The 23,047-nt window shown below is 37.4% G+C and overlaps 1 protein-coding gene across 1 annotated transcript in view; it reads right to left on the reverse strand.

Moving 5' to 3' along the window:
* The window catches only part of LOC113179858 (uncharacterized), a 306,468-nt gene that overhangs the window by 184,206 nt on the left and 99,215 nt on the right, over positions 1-23,047 (reverse strand). The window contains exons 9-10 of the mRNA XM_077801549.1: positions 12,801-13,064; positions 10,604-10,814 (exon numbers count right to left, since the gene is read on the reverse strand). Of these exons, the coding sequence (XP_077657675.1) occupies positions 10,604-10,814; positions 12,801-13,064 (475 nt within the window). The remainder of the gene's footprint in view (positions 1-10,603; positions 10,815-12,800; positions 13,065-23,047) is intronic.

The raw sequence follows: 23,047 nt of genomic DNA on the forward strand, positions 1-23,047 counted from the left end.
AGGCCCATAACATTTTGAACCCCGCAAGTAAACAGATTTGTGATAGTCACTCAAGAGAGGAGACAGCACCGCAAAGATTCGAACCTGCTGGAAGCATTTTAAATCCATTTCGTCTCTCTGTCCCAGATCTTTCTGACACGCCCTCCTCCCTCCTTTCTTAGTGTTAAACTGCTTCTCCACTTCCTGTACATCAGTGGGAACACTTCCCTTATGGGTGTCAGGATCTCTCGGAGGGGTCAGGGGCTGCCCTGCAGAGGAAATGGCAGGCTGTGAAATGGAAAAGAACAATTCCTTCCACATGTTCCCTTGCTCCTGGAGCAGCGAGGGGCTGTCAGCTAGCATCACTTTGGAACCAGGCAGGACTCTGCATCAGGGTCCTGTCAAAACTAATTTACAATTAAAGACCTGCGCGACTGTTTAAGGATTTTTTTCAATTCCAGCAGTTTTCAGAAATGACTTTGAGATGGAAGTGGATCAAACAAATGACCACCACCACCAACAACAACAGCAACAACAAAAAAAACACTTCTAATGAACCCTGATGGATGGTGACGAACCACACAGAATAAGCCAAAGATGTAAACAAATTGCAATCATTTTTTAAAAGAAAGCCATTAACGGTCCAATACTTACTGCCCCTTCAATGAACATCTGTGTGGAATTTTCCCAAGGAAGCCCCAGTGTGGGGAGTTGAATGTTAAAGCTATTGGGAGTCTTATCCAGATTGTAAAGAAAGTTGCAAGGTGACCACTTCATGGCTCTAAACAAACAAAGGAGGAAAGAGGAAAGGAAGGAAGGAAGGAGGGGGAGGGTGGAGGAGAAGGGAACGGGAAGAATTGATTTACCAACAAATGCATGCCTTTATAAAGATTTAAATCACCTTAAAATATTTTGAAGCTTTTCTGCAACAAAATATGTTGATGCATTTCCATATCTTAAATAAAGGCATTTAAAAAATGCAGGTAATTAGCTTTTATGCAGATTAATCACTTTGAAACATACTGTGGTTCCCTGAGGCTCAATTCGGGACTCAGATGAAGGACTCAGATCCATTTATGCTATTTCAAAAAAAAAAAAAAAAATCCCAGAGAACACATGCCATAAAGTCTAAAATTTGCCTCGAAGTTTTACCAAATGGTGATTATGAAGTGGGCATTCCAAATTCTTATGATCTTGGATATAGACTATAGAACTACTCATTCTTTAAAAACTATCCAAAAGTGATTACAATGATCCATAATATAGACTTATTTGGGAGAGTCTGTCTGCAGTTCATCTTCAACCGTCAAGAGCACTTGAAAACAGTACATGACTCTTTTTTTTTTTTTTTTTTATTGTTGGTCGTTCAAAACGTTACATAGTTCTTAATACATCATATTTCACAGTTTGATTCAAGTGGGTTATGAACTCCCAATTTTACCCCGTATACAGATTGCTGTATCACATCAGTTACCCTTCCATTGATTGACATATTACCTTTCTAGTGTCTGATGTATTCTGCTGTCTGTCCTATTCTCTACTATCCCCCCTCCCCTCCCCTCCCCTCCCCTTTTCTCTCTCTACTACTTCTTAATTCTTCCCGAAGAACAGGGTAAAAACTGACAGACAACTTTTGTCTGTATGCGTATGTATGTAGGATCTGTGGTGGTAATGACTGATAAAAATCGTAGTGGCACCTCCTCCTCCTCCACAGAAAATCTTAACTAAGCTTCTCCAGAAATCTTCACCATGGCTGATTTTAGAGTCTACCAGCAAGAGTCTCTACAAAACAGTTCAATGTAGTTAAACTTCCTATTTTTCTATTTTTCTCTTTTACTTGGCCACTGGCCGGGAAGAAATCAGCACTCCAGGTGCTGGACACCCCCTTAGTAATTTCTCACAAACATGTATCCAGCATAATAGTTTGTAGAAATGCGTTTGCAAATACAAAAGGTGATAATAAAAAGACAAATCCTTTAACAAGGCCTCTGGCCTTGAGCTGGGCTTCACAGAGATGTCTACATTTTTAAGATAAGTTACAAATGGGCTCCATGGTAACAGCTGGCAGGGGGAGGAAAGAAAGGGGAGAAGAAGCTCTCCCCTTCTCAGGTGTTGTCCTTGAAGAGTTAACTTGCCCAGAACAGTGAGAGAAAAAGCTGCTTTTATGTGAACTTCTACAGACTGGGAACTTCTGAGCCCCTCCCCTTACATGCTGGGTATAAAATTCTGAAACTCCCTGAACTCGAATTTCAGGGGATTAATTGATTACAACAAAAGCTGTGCCTTCTGAACCTGGCTGCAGCCAAATAAAACTGTTTCCTGCTGTCTTCGATGCCTTGCCTCATCTGTCCCCACAACAAAATGTGCTTCCATCATCTTATCCATGTGGATATGGTGGAATAAGAACTTCAGAGAACGTGATGTGGAGACTTGGCTAAAACTGGACATAAATGCATTCTCTTAAGACAGCACACCAAGCCCTGGTGACCCGTCCTTCTGTGGCTCTGTTCCTGAGATTCAGTATTGAGGGGCTTTGGCTGTTCCCCACTGTGCCTCAACTGCTACCACTATGAGCTACTTGCCCTTTGTATTTCCTCTCCTCTGTGGCTTATGCCAGGTGGAATCCTTTAACCGGGTTGCCTCGTAAATCACTGAAATGGAATCATATACATAGGGCCAATTGTTTTAAGTTTCTGATATTGTAATACCTTACCAACAAAAGAATCGTGATAAGAGCTTCAGAAGGAAGTGGCAGATACTATTATAGAATGTGAGCCCAAGAACTAAAAGCAATAAGCTTCCCTGGACTAAATAGGGAAGTCAAGACTGATTTCTCTATTTTATAAAACTGTAGAAGTTGGCCAGTTGATTTCAGCCCAAAATGCAAAGGCAATTTGACAGTGAAAAAAAAAATAGTCTTTTCAATAAATGATACTGGAACAAGTGGATATTCATACACAAAAAAAAACCCAAAAAGCCAACCTTAAGTTCATATTCTTAAAAGACTAACTCCAAATGGATCATCAATCTAAATGTAAAATATAAAACTACACAACTGTCAGAAGAAACATAGGAGAAAACTCTTGAGAACTAGGGTCAAGCAAAGAGTTCAAAGGCACAACATCAAAAAGTACAACCCATTTTAAAAAATGATAGAGTGGATTTAATCAGAATGCAAAGCATTTACTCTGTGAACAACACTGTTAGAGAAATTAAAAGGCCAGCTACAGATGGGGAGGCAATGCTTGTGCATCACATATTCAAGAGAAGTGTGTATCTAGAAGGTATATGGACGCGCACATCTCAACAGTTAAGAAAACAAGAACCCAGTTAACAAATGGGCAGATACTTTAGCAAAGAGGATAGATGGTGACAAGAACATAGGAGGTTGTGCAATGACATCAGCCACCAAGGAAATGCAATTAGATACCAGGAGAGGCTCCTACATGCAAATTAGAAAGATATTGTAAAAACTGCTGGCACTCAGTGCTGATGAGGATACAGAGCAACTGAAACTTTCACAAGGAGCAGGCAGAAGTGCAAGGTGGTAAAACCACTCTACAAAGTTATCTGGGTAATTTCTTATATACTTACTATATAACTCAGCAATCACACTCTTTGAAATGTAGTCCAGAGAAAACAAACTTACAAAAAGCAAACAAGTTATAAAAAAAAAAGTTTATGTCTATTAACAGAAACTTTGCGACCAAAATGAAGACAATCCAAATATCCTTTAATAAGGGAACAGATTAAACAACTGTGGAACATCCATACAATGGAATCCTGCTCCATGATGAATGGGTAAAGAACTATGAACACACACCTCTCAGAGGAACTCAAAGGCATTAGGTTGGTTCAAAGAGACCCCTCAACAAAAGGTTGCAAAATGTATGACAATTTTGAAAAGGCATAATTATAGAGATGATGAACACATCGGTGTGACCCACAGCTTAGGATGGGGTGTGGGAGGGAAGGAGAGATGTACCTATAAAAGATGGCACAAAGGAATCTGGGGTCGATGAGATGGTTCTCTATTTTGATTATCACCAATCCTTGCATTTGATCATTTTCATTGAAATGTACATGCTGAAAAAGACAATATTACTCTATGTAACATTAAAAATAAAATAAATTTTCTGCTTAATTGTTTTCCACAAAAAGGAGCCATATTAATCTCTTCCTTCAGCCTATTGAGCATCTATGATGTGCCAAATATTGTGGTAGGCCCCGGGATACATCAGTAAGCAAAATAAATACCCCTCTCTCTGGGTAATTTTCCAAGTCCTGGACAAATAGATGGAGGTATGGAAGTGGAACTAGATAGAGCTGATGCCTTCAGAAGTAATTCTGGGTTTTGCAGGAGAACAGATTTCCATGAGTTCTGCTTTTTAACAGAGAAGAATTTCAGGTGATGCAATATCATCAAACCATATCCTACAGATGAATGAGTCATTTTAACACTGATTATCTTATTTGATTCTCTCAGTATGCATGGAAGTAAAAATTCAGCTGTTACTGTACTCATTTTAATCCATGGCAAAGCTATCTCATAGAGGTTACACAATATTCAATAGCAAATTTTGTTCATAACAGTTTTCTGACTCAGTCTACCTTGCCTTCCCCTCTCCTATAGTATAATTGCCAACTGAAAATAATTGTTACATGCTTCTTGGCTTTGTAAGTCCACAGTTGCCTAAAGAATATACTAATCTACTCATTTGTCCAACAAATCTTTATCAAGCTATTGTTCCATGCCAGGCACAGGGGAGTTCCATGTAGGGATGGCCATGAATCCTCAGGAGGCTTGTCATCTAGATAGGAAGATATGCAAATGGGTGCACCATCACCGTAAAGTGTCAGCACCCTGCGGTAAGTCCGTGGATACATTCCTCTTTAAGAAAGACATTTTAATCCAGTGGCAGATAAGGATTTTTTCCAGATGGAATAGCATGAGAAAAGACCTTAAGGTAGAAATCTGTTTCAAGAAAATGAGGGAAAGCCAGCATAATCAATTGCTGCACATCACTGTCTCTCAACTGGGAAGGAGCTTTCTAAGATCACTGATGTCCAGGCCCTGACCCCAAAGAATTTGATCCAGTCAGTCTGGGGTAGAGTCCAGGCATCAATATTTGGGAGAACATCCCCAGAAAAACTAATGTGTGGTTAAGTTTAAGAAGTGTTGTCATATTAAGTCTGTGGAAGTACAGATAGGAGCAGATGCTTTAAGTATCAATAGACTTTTTTCATACTTTACTAGCATTCTGGTTGGTTTTCACTGGAACACTTTTTCTATTGCTGGTTGGGTGTTCTGTTTTAGTACTGGAAAGTCCACACCATATCAATGATTTCCATATACAGTGCATGGGACATATTGCAATGAAGGTGGACTTAGGATGGAGTTACAACCTGATAAACCCATCTCCCATTTAAAATATCCCAAGTTGGATGCATTCAGCACACCTCGAACACGAGCTTAGCCATACAGCACACTGTGGAACATCAGCCGTCTCTCTTGGTGATCACTGCCCAAGGGAGTCATGTGGTTCTCCACATCTTGAGAAAAGATGAGACCCGCTAGCCTGGAAAAAGACCCAAGTTTCAATATTTGAAGGATGATTTCTACTGAATGGGTATTACTTTCATGCCATTGCAAAGTCAAAAATCATAGTTACATCAGGGATTATCTGTCACCCAAAGCTGCTCTTTGTTTCCTCTTTTAGCTGATGGTATTTATATTATAAGCATCGGTAAGGAAGATTTAGTCAAAAGGAGACCTTTGCCTTATCCAATATCAACACCCTTAAGAATGTCTTCTTCTGAAGTATGTACCATGAGTTCTGTGATGCCCCATCTCCTACTCCCACTGATTTCCAGACTGTTCTACACAATTTCCTTTATCCATCTCTTTCATCTGTTCCTTAAAATTTTTTCCTATAATTTGGTTCACTCCTTTCTTCTTCATAACCTCGTTCATCACTGTGCCTTTAGCCCCAACCCTTGTCAAGATGGCACCAACGTGTCTATCCCAAGATTTAAATCAATTTTTTCAACTTCAAGCCAACCATTGTCCTCTTAATTTCCCCAACACTTTAGAGTTAGTTTGCCCCAAATCAACTGTTTAACTTTTATCTGAAACCTGCTCTTTTGGGTTCCTTTATCTCTGATAAGGGCAACACTATATTCTGAGCTAGAAATGTCCTTGCTTATGACCTTCCTGTCTTTTGTTATGCTACAACTATTCATTTTCCAGATCTCACCAATTCAACTTCAGGATGCCTCTTGAACACATCCTCCAGCCCAGTTCTACCTCAGGCCTTTACCATCTCTTCTTGGGGATAATGCAATGACCTCCTTATTGAATTTCTTGTCTTAAAATGCTCCTGGCCCAAATCAATCCCAATAGGTATCCTGGAGACCAGTGTCCTTTACAGTTGCTCAAACATACCCGGTGCCTTTCCATGTTCTTAGATCACAGCTTTCCTTTAATCCCAGAGAGTTTCTATCTACACTTACCTTTCGAACTTCAAGATTTTCTTGTAACTGTATGACAAGCTTGTGAAATTAACACATATTTTTCCAGATCACACCAATATAGGATTCTAAATGGTGTGAAATTATTAAAGAAAATCTAATGAATTTCCCAAAGTCCTCCCAAAGCCCACCCATTTGTTTATGGGAGCCCACCCACGTGTCTCTAATGAACCTATAAACTTTTATTTATATTCATTTATACTGCTCCAATGTGGCCTCTATACCACCTTAGATTAAGGAACTGTGTGTGTATATATACACACACACACACACACACACACATACATAGAGATATGTGTATACACAGATATATAGATAGATGCATGTGTGTGTTTGTGTGTGTGTGTATATATACATATAAAATGTGTGTGTATAGACAAAGCAGAATGTCTCACAGGATAGTATATGCTAGCTACACAATATAATTCCATGTCATACAGAATTTCAGCGAAATGACTCTCTTTTAGCAGGTTGGAGAGTGTCATCACACAGTTGACCCCTCTGGGAATCCCACCATGAGATGACTGGGTTAGAGGACAAACCTGAATCACCAATAGATACATTTCTCACAATTGCTTCTCTCACGTGTCACCTAAAATTTTGGCACTGAGCCAGATGCATCTGCTTCACTTTTCCCAGAAGGCTTACTTGTCTCTCATGAAAATTCAGTGCCGGGAGCTCCGCCCATCACCTACTGAACCTGTGGACTTACGTGTATCTCCTAGTAGAGCAGGGTGGGGCTCGGATAAGAACCTAGGTGTCAGGGACTGGATATTGTTTGGATTTATAATCCCAAAGCATTAAACAGCATGACTTGTTCATTGGTTGCACAATGAAATCATCTTGAATTGAATTCTGCATCACAATCTACACACAGACCTTGCTGGAGACTCTTGCCCTTTCAACTTGGCATATGTAAAACACAATTATCAAGTATAACAAGTATTTCCCTGGCATGTCTCCTAAAAAGTAAAACAAGCCAAAAGATGGTAATAACCCAAAAGTTATATCCTAGGTCTTTTCTTCTGGCCTTTTATAAATTCTTTCTGGCCTTAGGCATCCACCTAATTTCAAAACTGATCACCCTTTAGATGATCGACCATGGGATTAAACTCAGAAACCTCCTGGGGGTGCGTGGGGGTGTATGACGGCATGAGCTCGCACACCAAGGGCTCCAAAGTGAACATTAAAGTCACTTTTGCATGATTTGAGGATGGCAGTAGATTCAACAGATTACATACAGAGCCTATCAACGTAGGACAGCTTGCGGAAGATCATAAACACATTTTTCAGATAAAAACATTGCAGCCATGAACACACCACGTGGTCACCCCTTCCCTAAGGTTTGCTTCTTTAATTGTAAATAGCCAGAAAGCCATCAAGCCAGAGTTTAATAAACTTTTAATTTGAAATGAATTACCACATGTTGTGTTTGTTTACCCATTATTAAATCTCTTAGCAACATATCAGTGGAAGAAACAGCATACTGTATCACAGCCCTGATATATTAGAAAACAAACCCATGGGGGATATTAACTGCTAATAATATGCTTAGGAGCTTCCAAGAAAAATAAATAAATACAAGCAATAGTGAAGACATGTATTCAAAGAGATTTTCATGTTCTGTTTTTTGTATAAATCTGTTCGGAGCAGGAACAGAAGGTCCCTCTGCAGTCTCTGAGTGTGAGGCTTACATCAGTCTCCAAGCTCAGAGCTGAGCAAAAGAATAAGCAGTTTTTTTCTAAAGCATTTTTCTAATGCATCAAAGATGCTCCCTCTCATGGTATACCGCATTCTCACACTGAACAAGTCAATCTCTGAGTTTTATGAAGTGCCACCTGTCCTCCTCCTTGTAGAATGGGGTAGCATTCTGAAAGCCTAGTTCATGGCACAGTGCAGCAGGCATGGGAAATAGAGCCACATTGGCCTGGAGAAAACTAGAAAGCAAAACTGATCTGGTGGAAGATGCTCTAAGAGCAATTGTTTCTAATCATCTACTTAGTACCCTAAAATTAGGTAAAAATGTCAGTAGCACTGAAATATTATTAATTAACTCAGAACTCACCTTCTGCAAAATTAAAATTCTAAAATAAATTTTTGAGCTCCATACGGAGCCCCCAAACATTGAAAAAAAAACATTTATTTTGCAAATGCATGCATTTTACTGTGTCTCATGCACCAGCTTTACGGTTGGCTTTTGAACTTGATATTTAAGTAAAAGTCAATGGCATGCTTTCTATCCACTGTATCTAATAAAATCCTAACCAGGATTTTTTTCCTATCATTTTCCTATCTTAGGAAAATGATCTTCAACCATCCAAAAAGACTTCATCTTCTTGTTCTAAATCTCCAGATGGCCAAGAGTCTTCCTCCATTTTCTGTTGTTATAGCAGAATTCCTGAGTCAGCTTTTGTGTCATTGTGACCAAAATAACCAACAAGAACAACTTAGAGGAGGAAAAGTTTATTTGGGGCTCAGAGTTTTGAGGACTCAGTCCATAGATGGCCAACTCCGTCGCTCTGGGCCCCAGAAGGTGGAGAATATCCTGGAAGAAGGGGGATGGAGGGGGGGGCGCAGCTCAACTCTTGGCAACAAGGAAGCACAGATAGGAAGAGGCTGCGGGGAAGATACACCCTTCCAGGGCCACGGCATGCCCCCTACTGCCCCACCTCCTCCAGCCATGCCCACCTGCACAGGTACCCCTCAGTCCATTCAATCTATGGACTGATGAGGTTACAGATCTCATAGTCTGTTCATTTCACCTTCAAACATTCTTGCCTTGAAGTCCCCATCTCCCAATACTGCTGCACTGGATACAAAGTTTTCAACATCTGAATTCATTGGGACATACCCAAACCACAGTACCCGGGTCATGCAGAAGATATGCTCATGGTTATTAACATTTTTCACAGAGTGAGTGTATCCCAGATCCTCCCTCGGGAAAGCCTAACCAATGAGAGTCAACAGAGATCTTGTGTAAAATCAGTCTGCTTCAGAGCTAACTCAATGAGACCTAACTACAATGCCCATGAGGTTCTCAACAGAACTTCCCTACTAGGAAATTTAGAATGAGGCCGAGGCAGGAAGATGGCAAGTTCAAGGCCAGCCTCAGCAACTTGAAGCAACTTAGCAAGACCTGTCTCAAAATAAAAAAATAAAAAGGGCTGGGAGGTGGCTCAGTGGTAAAGTACACCTGGGTTCAATCCCCAGTAACAAAAAAAAAAAAAAAATTAGAGCTTTACGCATAATATGTAATTTTTTAAAAGAAAACATATAATGCATATATGGCCAAACAGTAAGAAATGGCAAATCAGAGGAATAAGTACTATTGTATGTTGTGTTATTTTTCATACAGTATAATTAAAATATTTGATAATTTCTAAGGTAAATCAATGAAAGTGCTACTACAGGGCTTGTCCAGTGTTACCACAGTGCTCCTAATGAACACTATCACTGTGGGTCACCAGTCCCCCACTACTCAAACTATTACTTACTGATAGAGTATCCATCCTGTTAAGGAAACTTGGAATCTTTCGGTAAAACAAATAATTCTTTAGTACAAAAGATAACAGTCTTTAATATATATTTTCTATAAATGGAACTTTTGAAAATTAGAATATTTTTTAAAACTTTATTTGTTTACTTAGTACTTGATAAAATCAGTCTTTAAAAACAAAGTTTTATCAACTATATTACCTGAGAACTTTTTCCTGAGAATATTTGATCTTTCATATTTACTTTTTGGTTAATACTTTCAAGAGCACACACAAAAAAAAGACTAAAATTTAGAAATGAGATCCAAAAGAAGTTCAGTTACCTCCCCCACCCCTGATAAAAACCTTCAGAAATATTCTAAGAGCAATAAATCCATGGAGAAAAACTTCTGTTTCAATGAAGCAATTTTATGTTTCCTTATGCAATAGATAATGCAATAGGAAAGCTAATATTCTTGTCAACAGTTACATTCTTTTTAAATGGCTTGGTATAGAAAATAAGATCTTAATAAAGAATATGCACTTCTTACTAAATTTTATTTAATATAACACCACTTGAAATATTAGTAATAGATTACTAAAAAGTCAAATCAACCTACCCTGAGAAGAGTGTAAGGTGGATTGAGTTCCATTATCCATCGATGCACATATATTTTTCTCAGATTTTTTCTCCCAGGGGCCAGATGTATCATGTACACCTAATTTTCCTTTATCTCCTTTAACCAATAAATGCATTGGAAATTCAGTGCCAAGCTGAGTATTGCTTTCATAATTTTTTTGATCATCCAAAAGCGAAGGAAGTTTAATGACCTTTTAAGAGATAAAAACTATTATCAAAACCATTAAAACTAATATAAACGTGGTATTTTCTTCTCTACAACAATGAGACAATCTGATAAATCAGAAAAGTCAATAATGAATTCAGTTCTCCAGAACTTATAAGCTCTCATTTGTTTACATTGCGAAGAGTGAATTTTGTATTAACCAATTTACATAATTGCTACAGATATTGCCATGCCCTGTATATGTTTATTAGTATTGTTTCTTTTAATTTTTAAATTTCCTTCTTAACAACACTGTTTGCCTATCATTTATACTGGGAGGAAATTAGCAAATGTTCATTCAGTATTTACTGTCTCCAAGAATAATGTTCTAAGTTGAAGAGGAAATGACAAGATTGTAGAATCTAATAGTGAATAAATGGGTGCTGCATATGCAATATTTGTAACTTTTATGTATGTTTAAAATTTTAATGATAATAAGTGTTTGGGGGAAGCCATCCCTGACATAAAAAATGAAACTCAAAAATAAGCAACCGCAGAAAAAGTTTCCTGAGAAAGAGTTATCTCACCTGCAGAATTTTCTCTCTTGGGTCCTTACACACATTCTTCAGGGGCTAACCTAGAGTCAGCCCATTATGGCCAGCCTTCTCCATAATGCCGAGGGTTAGTAGCCTGGGTGCTGTCCCTAATGACACTCAGGCCAACTTGAGAACGTGACACCCAAGGCTAAACCACACACCCTGGCTCCATGTGCACCTCTTGGACCGGGATGATTTCCTCCCACTAACTGACCCAGGAGGAAAGTGACCACAATTTCAGTGGATTTCCTTGTTTCCTTTATATTCTCTTCCAAACCCGAATTACAAAAACCAATTTCCTGTTCCATCATCTGCTTTTATCCTATTCTTCTCCTTCTAATTTTAAACTATTCACTTTTGAATAACTCTATCATTGACTTGATCAGAAATTTTTGCATTTGAGAAAATGGACACTGAGAAAAATCCACATATATTAGAATTTCACATGAAAGAAAAACGGAGCTTTCAGATAAGAACTTCTCTTTCATTCTCACAGAAAAGAAGTACCTAAATTTCCACTGACTCTGCCCTTCTTATCAGAAAATCAAATACCTTTCATAAGGCACTATGCCCTTAATAAAGACTCACTCACTCCCCCATGAAATATACAGAGAGAGAATCTTACCATTGTCTATAAAAGTTAGAAAGTTAGTAGACAAGTACATCTATCTGTAACAACTAACAGCCAACTAAGCTCTACAGATAAATCATAATATCACTTTTTCTTCCACAAATTTTTTTTAAAAATAACATGTCAGAGGGGGGAAAAAGAGAATTATCTTCAAATGCAAGTAGATTTTCATTGATTTAAACTATTTTAATGCTAACAAATAATGACCTTTTTATTTTGAAATTCCAAGCCTCATTTCTTGATTTAATCTCAAATATAAATTCTCTTTATAATGAACACAACTACTGCTACTACTACTACTACTACTACTACTACTACTACTACTGATTTCCATACCTTATATAGACATGTGTCTATCTCATCAGATAGATGGCAGACATTCAGAAGGCAAAGATGACATCTTATCTCTTTTGTATCCTAGAACTGGCAATGTCCAACACATAACAGAAGCATGCTTAAGTACTTTTGGTCAGGAAACACCAATAATTTTGAGATGAAGTGATAGTTAAAGATTGTGAGCTGAGAATCAGGGGGCTCGAGTACCGGTTCTGGTCCATTCACAACATAGAAGATTGTATTAAATTATCTTTAACTTTTTCATTAACTTGTGAATTGTAGTTCTTATTTCTACATATTAATTTAATTCATGTTATCAGAAATCAGCATTAAGAGATAATTACTTTTGCCATTTGATGAAACTTATTAAAATGTTCAATGGCATGAAAGCAAGATAAAGGCTAGAAAGAAGCAACTTTGGAAAATTAAAAAAAAAAAATGTTTCTACTTACACAATCATATCACAAACCTGAAAATAGAGATTGCACAGCCAGTGGTCCAAGTCCAGGCAAATCAAATCTTCAATTTTCCTAAAACTTCTGGATTTCCGGTCATAATGTCCTCGGAGAAGGGGACACTTGAATTTTCCTTCCACTACCTCCAAGTTGTTATCACACAGGGGAAAGATTGCCCAGCCCACAGCCTGGCCAAGGCAGGCATGTTTCCCACGAAGGAGAAAGAGTTCAAATAAGAAAGCTATGCCAGGTTTCACATCTTTCCTTTGGGGTAGTACCTAGGAAAGACATTAAGACAAGAGAAGATTGGGATGCTTATATGTTTAGAAACACTCTACATTCAGTAAGGCCTACAGACAGTTTAGAATTCAGTAAAAAGTCAGTCTGCACTCCTGTTTTTGACCCTTAAAAATTCACCCACTGGATACATTTACATAAATAACCCTTCCAGCCACAGGTAATTTGCAATCATGAAAGGGTGACCTGCCTACCAGAAGATTTTATATTTTATGAGCTTTAGAAATAAACTTTGTAATATTAAGTAACATGGTATTTGCCTGAGCTGGTCCCTCTATTATTGTATGGTTTGAATGTGTTCCCTAAAAGTTCATGTGTTAGACACTTAATTGCCTAATTCATATGGTATTTGGATGTGGTACTTTTGGGAGATAATGAGGATTAGATGAGGTCATTAGGATGGCATTAGTGGCTTTCCAGGAACAGAGAACTGAGCTAGCATGCTGGCTCCGTCAGTACATGATGCCGTCCACGATGTTATCATTGCCATCAGGAAGGCCCTTCCCAGAAACCAGCACTATCTTCTTAGTGCCTCCAGAATTGTGAGCCTAATAAAATTCTATTCTTTTTCAATTACCATGTCTCAAGTACTGTGTTATACCACAGAAAACAGACTAAGACAATTATGTTACTACTTCTATCTTCCATCATAATCATTTATTTTGCATGACTGTCATTTATCTTTGTATCATTCAGGTACACAGTTCACGTGCTTTGCAGGGAATCAATGCTTTCTTAAAAGTGGTTGAACAAACTTTTACACTCCAGAAAAACAAATCCTACTCATCATGACAATGCAAATTATTATTACAAGTTCCATCACTTGAAATCGAAAAAAAAATGGAGTCTCATTTAATTTTGTGACTAGTCCAGTTATTTTAGTTGACACTGTAATACATCTCACTGTATGAGCAATTTGTCAGTGCTTCGTAAATAACACTAGATATAAAGACGAATGAAATGATCAGATTGCCCAAGCCACTGTGCAGATTCCCAGATGTAGAGATTGAGTCTTTTCTGAGGTCTTTAAAAAAAAAAATCAGGGAATTGCAAAACATAAATAATCTTTTATTTCAAAAATAGATTATACACTTAAGATGTATTTTTTTTTTTAGTTTTATGTGAGTAATTTAAATGGACAAAGACAGGGTCTAGTCTAAGATTGTTTTACAATATATTTAGCCAAAAGTGTGTAGATAATATTTTATACAATTTATGTAAATATCTCAAGACTTGGTTTAGACACAAAATGAAACAGAGGCATCTGTTGAAAAATACCATAACCCTGTGGCAGCTGCTATTAAACCATTAACAGGATCAGGTTTCATTTAAACCAGATTTACCATTTTCTACAACAGCCCATGGGAAAGCTAAAAACATTAGGCACAAATTATTGACAAAAGAGATCCTTAATCAAGCCGTACTTTTCATTTGGGCTAGTTGGCTGTGAGTAACATTTGTGATAACAGAATCAGAGCTCAACGAGGAGGGGGAGAAGTGGAGTCAGAAATCTAAATGATGGGATCATCATTTAGAAATAAAATTGAACGGATGCTATTAACAATAAGTTTATCAATTTTTATCTCTGCATTGAGAAGTGAAAACCAGTGCCCTTCTTATACCAACCTGGTCTTATTCAACAGTGCAATCAAAGTAAATGAAGTAAGAATTTGGCACTAACAATTCTATTATTAATTTTGTTGTCATGGGGGCAAGTCAGTTTTTTTATATTTAAGTTTCCATATACTTGAGATTCCTCAGCAATTAAAAAAAAAACGGATCCTCTTCATGGAGTTGACAAAATTCTCAACTTAGACAATAAATTATATGGTAAACATTTAAATCTGTTAATGCTCAGAAAAATATAAAATTTACATTATGATTTATTAAGATTTTATTTCAATTACTTCTAAGATGACTGAAGTAACAATTTCTTTTAATAAAGAGGAAAAGTGCATATACAAGAATGAAATATATTGGTAAACAGGTAAAAACACCAGTATCCTTTTGTGCATGAGAAATAGTTCCGGGGTGCTGAGACCAACAGAGGACACTGCGCAATACTGTGTCACCTGCAGCCATGCATAAAAAGGACTTCAACCTCCTCCACCAGATAGAGGGGTCATATGCTACCACCCTGATGACTCCTAAAAAAAAAAATGAGTATATGAACAGAATGTGACATACTCACTTGATACTGACTACAAAGGAAGACAGGAGCCATAAATTATTAAAGAAAGGAATTTATGTGACAACAGTCGTCTTCCCTTATTTCTTCCCGTAGCATCTTTCCCTTGGTGCCTGTTGTAGGACAGATCTTTTGCCCTTTAATATGTAGCTTGGGACTCGTTCTTTTGGTAAGAAAGATCACTAAGTTTCATTGTATCTCTCTCAGAGGATCCTCTCCGCAAACCTGAACATTCCCACAGATATCCTACGATGGCACATCTGCCTGAGTATTTTTCAGTAGGTTTGTAATTAAAAGCTAAAAATTAAGTTCTGAATGCATGGGTCTCCCCCCATGTCAACTGCCCATGCCATCTCATCACAGAGACCCTGGTAATGGAGGGCATCATATTCTCAAAGCACCTTTATTTTCCAAATACTGTAAAAAAGCGCTATTTTGAAAGAAAGAGATACTATAGAGCTCAAGTTCACCACATAACTTTAGGGTGGTCTTCTGCATCACAGAAGGTACATGTGAAAGATGAGTGCAGAACAAGTAGAATCCAAGAAGCCCGAGAGAATTTTAAAGACCAAATGCTGAGTGGGGGGGTTCGTAAAGAAAGCAATATTCTTTTCACTTGGACACCAAATACTTTGAAATTAAAGCAATCCATGGAGTTCATGACAAATGACTCAAAATGATAAAAAAATGCATACTCACAAGGTATTATCCATGTTTTTTTTTTTACTTTCTGGATTTTCTGTAGTGATTATAATTCTTGTAATCAGGAAAAATGATTTCAAAAACAGAGGGTCTTAAGAAACTCACTGAGACCCAACCTCTAAATAAAATACAAAAAAGGGGCTGGAGATGTGGGTCAGTGATTAAGTGCCCTCAGTTCAATCCCCAATACCAAAAATAAATAAATAAATAAATAAGAGGCTCCTCAAAATTCTGTTTCTACTTAATGGAGATGGTTGCAAATGTCCGACCATCTCATCATGACAAGAAAAAAACAGTTAATATGTAAAATGTATCTTTTTGAGCTCACTGAGAGCTGAGAAAATGGGATACCGGCTAGGGAGATGCAAGTCTTTCTAAATTATTAAGGCACCCCAGGAATTTTAAAATCATTAAATATATGTTCAATAACAGTCATGATAGCAAAGTACTGGGAACAAGAAAGAAACAGACCTATCATTGGATAGAGGACTTTGTAAAAGAAAGGAAACACTGGCTGAACTTTGAATACACTAAGGCTATTGTGGAATACTGAATAGTTATGAGCTCCAAACACAGTGAGTCCTCACTACCAATTCTCAACCTTAGGATATTTACCAAGTGCCCAGCAGCACGTGGCCAATTGGTTCTAGGAAAGAGTCAAAGTAAGATTTCCACTGTCCCAGAAATCCTGGGGTAATGCTGGAGAGCAGAGCACAATCTCAATAAATGGTGCTTGTATATTAAGCCCAGAAGAAGGAGGGACCTTCTGCAACATAAAGCTTTAAAACCAGTAATATATTCAAACTAACTAAAGCTGCCATCCAAACCCAATTTAGCTCAGTTCCTGATTTAAACAAAGAAATGAAGTTCCTGATATGGGATAAATATTTTCTACCTCATTCTCTATAAGTTATGTATACACAATGTGTATACCATAGGCAACTAAGAGCCATCTCTGACAGCAGGAAAATGTGAAACACAGATAAAAGAAAACCAGTCAATAGAAACTGACCTATAGATGACACTGGATTAACAAAGACTTTTTTTTTTTTTTTTTTTTTTTTTTTTTGGTACCAGGGATTGAACTCAGGGGTACTAGACCACTTAGCCATATCCCCAAACCTATTTTGTATTTTATTTAGAGACAGGGTCTCACTGAGTTGCTTGGTGTCTCACAGTTTCTGAGGCTGGCTTTGAACTCGGGATTCTCCTGTCTCAGCCTCCCAAAATGCTGGGATTACAGCGTGTGCCACCACGTCTGGCACAGACTTTAAAATAATCATTATAATTAGGATAAAAAATTAGAAGAAAAGATGGAAGTAATCAGGAAAAGTTTGGAATATTTCAGGAGAGAACTTTGAGCTTCTTTAGAACAGATATATAAAACATTTGAAAAGATAAAAATCATTAAATTGTCTTAACAGCATAAATGAGCACAACAAAGAAAAGATAGGTGAACCCTAACATAGATCAATAGAAACCAAAGTGCAAAAGCAAAAAGAATGAAAGTGAAAAACAGATCAGAGACTGAAGTCCTTGTGGAATAATAATAAGCAATCTAACACACATGTAACTGGTGTCCTAATAGGACAAGGGAGAGATGATGGTACCCACACACAAACGTGTTTTTGAATAAATAATGACTAAGCATTTTTTCCAAAACTGATGAAAGACATCAGTCTACAAAATAAAGAGGCTCAGAAAATCCCTAAGCAGAAAAAAAAAAAAAAAACACAAAATAACCCCTAGGCACCTCATAGTCAGAGTAATGGAAATAAGAATAAAGTGAAAATCTTTAAAGGTTCGTTGATGATATATAATTTTAAAAACTTCATTATTGACTATCCAAGTGATATCCTTGGTGAAATATCCATATTTTCTTATCACAAAATTCTGAATTTAATATAAAAAATGTTCTACATTCTATGGAAAATCTAATTTTCATTTCTTTTGCCCAGCTTCTTTGCTCTGAACTCTGATCATATAGATTTACTCTTCTTTTTGACACTGAACAAAAGTTTCTTATACCTTTTGCTGTTTAGTGGGCTAACTCTTGCCTAAATGACATCAGATTACAACCTTATATTTATCATATAATTTGAAATTCCTTAGCATGTATTCATGACCCTAATGGAGCCTCACCACAACCTTTCTAGTTTAATTTCATATTAAACACAAATGAAGTTCATATTAACATACACGATATACATATTTTAAAATTCTATCAAAATTATTATCATCACAATTATTTTCTCAAATGCCTGCCTATATATAGTCTCTCATGGCTTTCTATCAGGAAATACTTTTTCCTCCCCCAAAACTGGCTCATTATAATTAAAGAATCTTCTTGTCAGTTTGGACAAGACCTCTGAAGTTGTCATTTCTAACTCACAGGTTCTCAACAGATAGACAGATAGTGATACTGCTGGGACACAGACACAGGCAAACTTTCATAACAGTGACTAAAGATGCTCCAGCAATTTCTATATCCCTAAAACTTATATCAAATAATAACAATAACAGCAAAAGAGTTGCAAATATTCAGTGACCTCAAAAAAAGGACAGCCAAATTTTTTTAAAGAACACAGATTATCTAATAAAGAGACTAATGCTATATAGAACACAAAATTTGAGAAACAGTGTTATAGTCAGTCCTTTGCTCAGACGGACATCTTTTCTGTAAGATACTGGATGTGGCTCATTCTCCACCTACAGCCTACAGCAGTGAGGAAGTTTGCCAGTTCATAAGATAAACCACTCCATGCGTGAACAATCTGAGTTGTTAGAAAACACCACTCCCTCCTAGGCAGTCGGTGGTGTCAGCAATTCACCAAATAGCAGCAGTTCCTCACCTTCCAAGCATATGAGAGGATGGCACCACTGGCCTCCCAGTGAATGGGTGGCCCATTTAATTAACTGGCCAATGGTCCATGAGTGGATCAGAGCACTACTCGCCTCTGGGCCATCATGTTTATCTTTGTCTCTAAATGCTCCAGAGTTTTCTTTTCCTTTGCCATAGTGATAAGCAATACTCCTTCAACCAGACTTTGAGTTAGGGTGGAGCAAAGCCTCCTCCTTCTGTCCTGAAGAGGACCTGGACACAGAGTGAGGAATCAGCACCTGCTGTGCTAAGCCACTGAGATGCTGTTCACAGTTTTTGTTTGTTTGCTAGTTGTTTGGCCCTTGTTCTGGTGGATAACCAAGCTGATGTTGACAGATTCACTGTATTCCCTGAATTCCCTGTGTTCACTCAAGTCTGGTCTTAACCATCCTATGAACAGGATTATTGCACCAACATAGCCATGATTCTAAGTCATTGTATACAAGGTCAGGACCTAGAGATTGTCAACATCAAGATACGGCCAAATTATCATGCGATAATAAAAATAAATAAAATTCTAGAATCCTTTATTAAAAAAAAAAGATATGGCCGTAATAAAGGGACATGCAAATATTCCTGTAAGCTCCACTTAAGTAGATAAACAAAACTTTAGACAGTGTTAAGGTGCTCATGGGAAATCTATGGTGGTGTCCCTTAGAACTTTTCTTGGTTGCATTTCTTCAAAAATGCATCTTAAGTGGAGTTTGAATTTCGTATATGTGTATATATCCTGTCTAGACATCTCTGCATAGGATACATCAATCCAATCTGTTCAGCCCTGCCCTGTTTAATTGCTTCTCTCTTTTAAAAGGGGAGCTTTATATCCTTGAAGTTAAAAAGTATGGGCTTTGGCATCAGACATACATGAGAACAAATTTCAACTTACCACCGAGTAAGTAACCTACCTACTGTCTCTGGATCGTTGTTTCACTGTATAAAAAGTGCTGGGATACAGGGGCAATGGTGACAGAAAAAATTAACTGAGTGGTGTCTTCAAGGAAGCAAATCAATACACTTAATTTGTATTAGAAATAGCAAAATGTTCTTTTGGAGGCAGACAACTCAGGACAGAGGAGTGGGAATTGATGCCATAGCACAGAGTAATCTAGATTATCCAGTGAGAGTTTTATAGTAGCATTATTTTCTTTTCCATTCTCCCAGCCAAAATAAATAAATAGACAAATTAGCTCTAATCCCCAGTCTCTCTGTTATGGGATACAATAAAGTAATTATTCTTGAAAATTTATCTTGGCTTAGGGATCAAGGACAGAGGGTCACAGCAGCTAAAACTCTCTTGGCTTCTAAATAGGAGAGAGAGAGAGAATCTTACTGCCTACACCCCTGGAAAACCAGTACTCTTCTGTCAAATGAAGATATTCCAGGTTCCTGTTTTCAAAAAGTATTTCTTTTTAAATTCCTTAATCCTAAATGTTGCTATATTATCAACAGTTAAAATTTATTTACTAAAATCAAGGCACTTTTAAACTACTTTATCTTCATTAAACAGTGGCCACAATAATCCCACAAAGTAGATTCTATTATGGGTCTCATTTTACAAATGTCACAACTGAGGCAAAGAGAGACTTAGCCTAAGGTCACATGAAACAGATGTAGAAGTTGGTGCTGGGGTTTGATTTTAGTCACTCTGTTTCAGAATCATTCACACTATGATTACTGAATAGAGGAACAGCCAAATAGAGACCTCATCTTGGATTCAAGGTGAGAGGCCTCAAGGTCATTCTGCTCTAGGCGACTGACCGCTCCTCATGACTCATATGAACAGAGAAGCCTGGGCTCTCCTTCCAGATATTTCTCTCATATTCTCTCCTCAGTTAGTCATTTTGAAGTCCAGGCATCCAACAATGATCTAGAGTTTATGAAGAAAAAAAAATTCTTTTGCCCTAATAATACCCAAATTCTTAAAGAATAAGAATCTTTCTTTCTAAAATGCCAAATTTTCCAGTTAGTTTACAAACTAATTCTTCAGAATAAAAATCTTCCTTAAATTAAGGGAACAATTCTTTTAAATATTTGTTGATTGATTGTTTATCCTTTCTGAGAAGTGTCTGTTCAGGTCATTGGCCCATTTATTGATTGGGTTATTTGCTTTTTGGTGCTTAGCTTTTTGAGTTCTTTATATACCCTAGAGACTAGAACTCTATCTGATGTGTGAGGGGTAAAAATTCCAGTCAGAATGGCAGCTATTATGAATACAAACAACAAGTGTTGGCAAAGATGTGGGGAAAAAGGTACACTCATACATTGCTGGTGGGACTACAAATTGGTGCAGCCAATTTGGAAAGCAATATGGAGATTCCTTGGAAATCTGGGAATGGAACCACCATTTGACCCAGCTATTCCTCTTCTCAGACTATACCCAAAGGACTTAAAAACAGCATACTTCAGGGACACAGCCACATCAATGTTTATAGCAGCACAATTCACAATAGCTAAACTGTGGAGCCAACCTAGATGTCCTTCAGCAGATGAGTGGATAAAAAAAAATGTGGCATATATACACAATGGAATTTTGCTCAGCATTAAAAAAGAACAAAATCTGGCATTTGCAGGTAAATGGATGGCATTGGAGAAGATAATGCTAAGTGAAGTTAGCCAATCCCCAAAAAACAAATGCCAAATATTTTATCTGATATAAGGGGGGGTGACTCATAGTGGGGTAGGGAGGGAGAGCATGGGAGGAATAGATGAACTCTAGATAGGGCAGAGGGGTGGGAGGGGAAGGGAGGGGCCAGGGAATTAGCAAGGATGGTGGAATGTGATGGTCATCATTATACAAAGTACATGTATGAAGACTTGAATTGGGTGTCAACATACCTTATATACAAACAGAGATATGAAAAAATTGTGGTATATATGTGTATTAAGAATTGTAATGCAAAAAACAACAAAGTACATTTATAATGGCATAAATTTGTGTGAACAAACTTTATATACAGAGATACGAAAATTGTGCTCTATATGTGTAATAAAAATTGTAATGCATTCTACTGTTGTCGTGTATTTAAAAAAAAATAACAATAAAATCAATTTTTTTAAAAATGAAGGGCACAATTCTATGATCTCTCAAACCTAGTCCCTGCACCTGATTCCATGATTTCTCCACAACTACTTTGGTCATTTGGGGGTGGTTGGGGGAGGCGGGGGGAGACCAACAATCATACTATTATGTCCACAAGACCCAAACTAGCAGTCCTCAAAATTTAATTTGTATAAAAATTACCTAAAGGTACTTTTTAAAAATGAAGATTTAGGCCTTGTATCTATGTTTGACTCAGTAAGTCTGGTGTGAGGCTGAACTCTGAATTTTAACTAGCATGCTCAGGTGATAGTTAATAGGGTGGTCCTTCAATGAGAACCCCTACAATTTATAGATACAAAGATAAGCAACATGAACTGTGTATCTTTGATCAGATGTTTAATTGACTTCTACTGAATAAAACAACTATCTTTCTGTCTAAAACCTGGCTGAGTTTATATAATTATTATTATACTTGAATAATTACTAGCTACCCACTATATATAACCTTTCCACCTTCTCTATGGAACATGCCTAAAATGAAGAGGAACTATATGGTATATCATGTCAGTCTGCTGCAATTCTATTCCCCTGACCTCAGCCTCAATATGTCATAACTCATCTCTTCCCATGCTGCTCAAATGTTCAACTAAGAATGTTTCACTCTAGAGAGATGGAAACACCTAATTGAATATTTTAATTTAGAAAATTCAGTTCTCAGATTCTCTCCTCCTCCCTTTCCTTTACTGTTTTCTTTCTCTCCTTTTTTTCCCTTTCTTTTCTTTTTGACTGAAGGCAAAAGTTGAATTTTCTTTTCTCCTTGTTAGGCAAAAGATAGATCTTTCCCTTCATTGTCCCTGAGAGTTGAACACTTTGGGGAAAAATTGGGCACAGCCCATTACTTTTACAAACCCCAGTGAATGAGCCTCAATACACAAAAAGATGGCATTTCTGAACATCTGCAGCCTGATTAGATCAAAGACCAACAAATTAACCACAAATGGTTTTACAAGGAGCATGCAAATATATCATTTGGAAAGGAGAAAACTTTTGGCAATAATTGCTCATCAACATTTTCCCTTTGGACAGCCCACATGGCACCAAAGATATCTAGCAACAAAGTTAATTCCTGTGCAGCAATTTCTATTTTACAAAC

Source organism: Urocitellus parryii, chromosome 8 (genome assembly GCF_045843805.1).
Source record: "Urocitellus parryii isolate mUroPar1 chromosome 8, mUroPar1.hap1, whole genome shotgun sequence".
Taxonomy (NCBI): domain Eukaryota; kingdom Metazoa; phylum Chordata; class Mammalia; order Rodentia; family Sciuridae; genus Urocitellus; species Urocitellus parryii.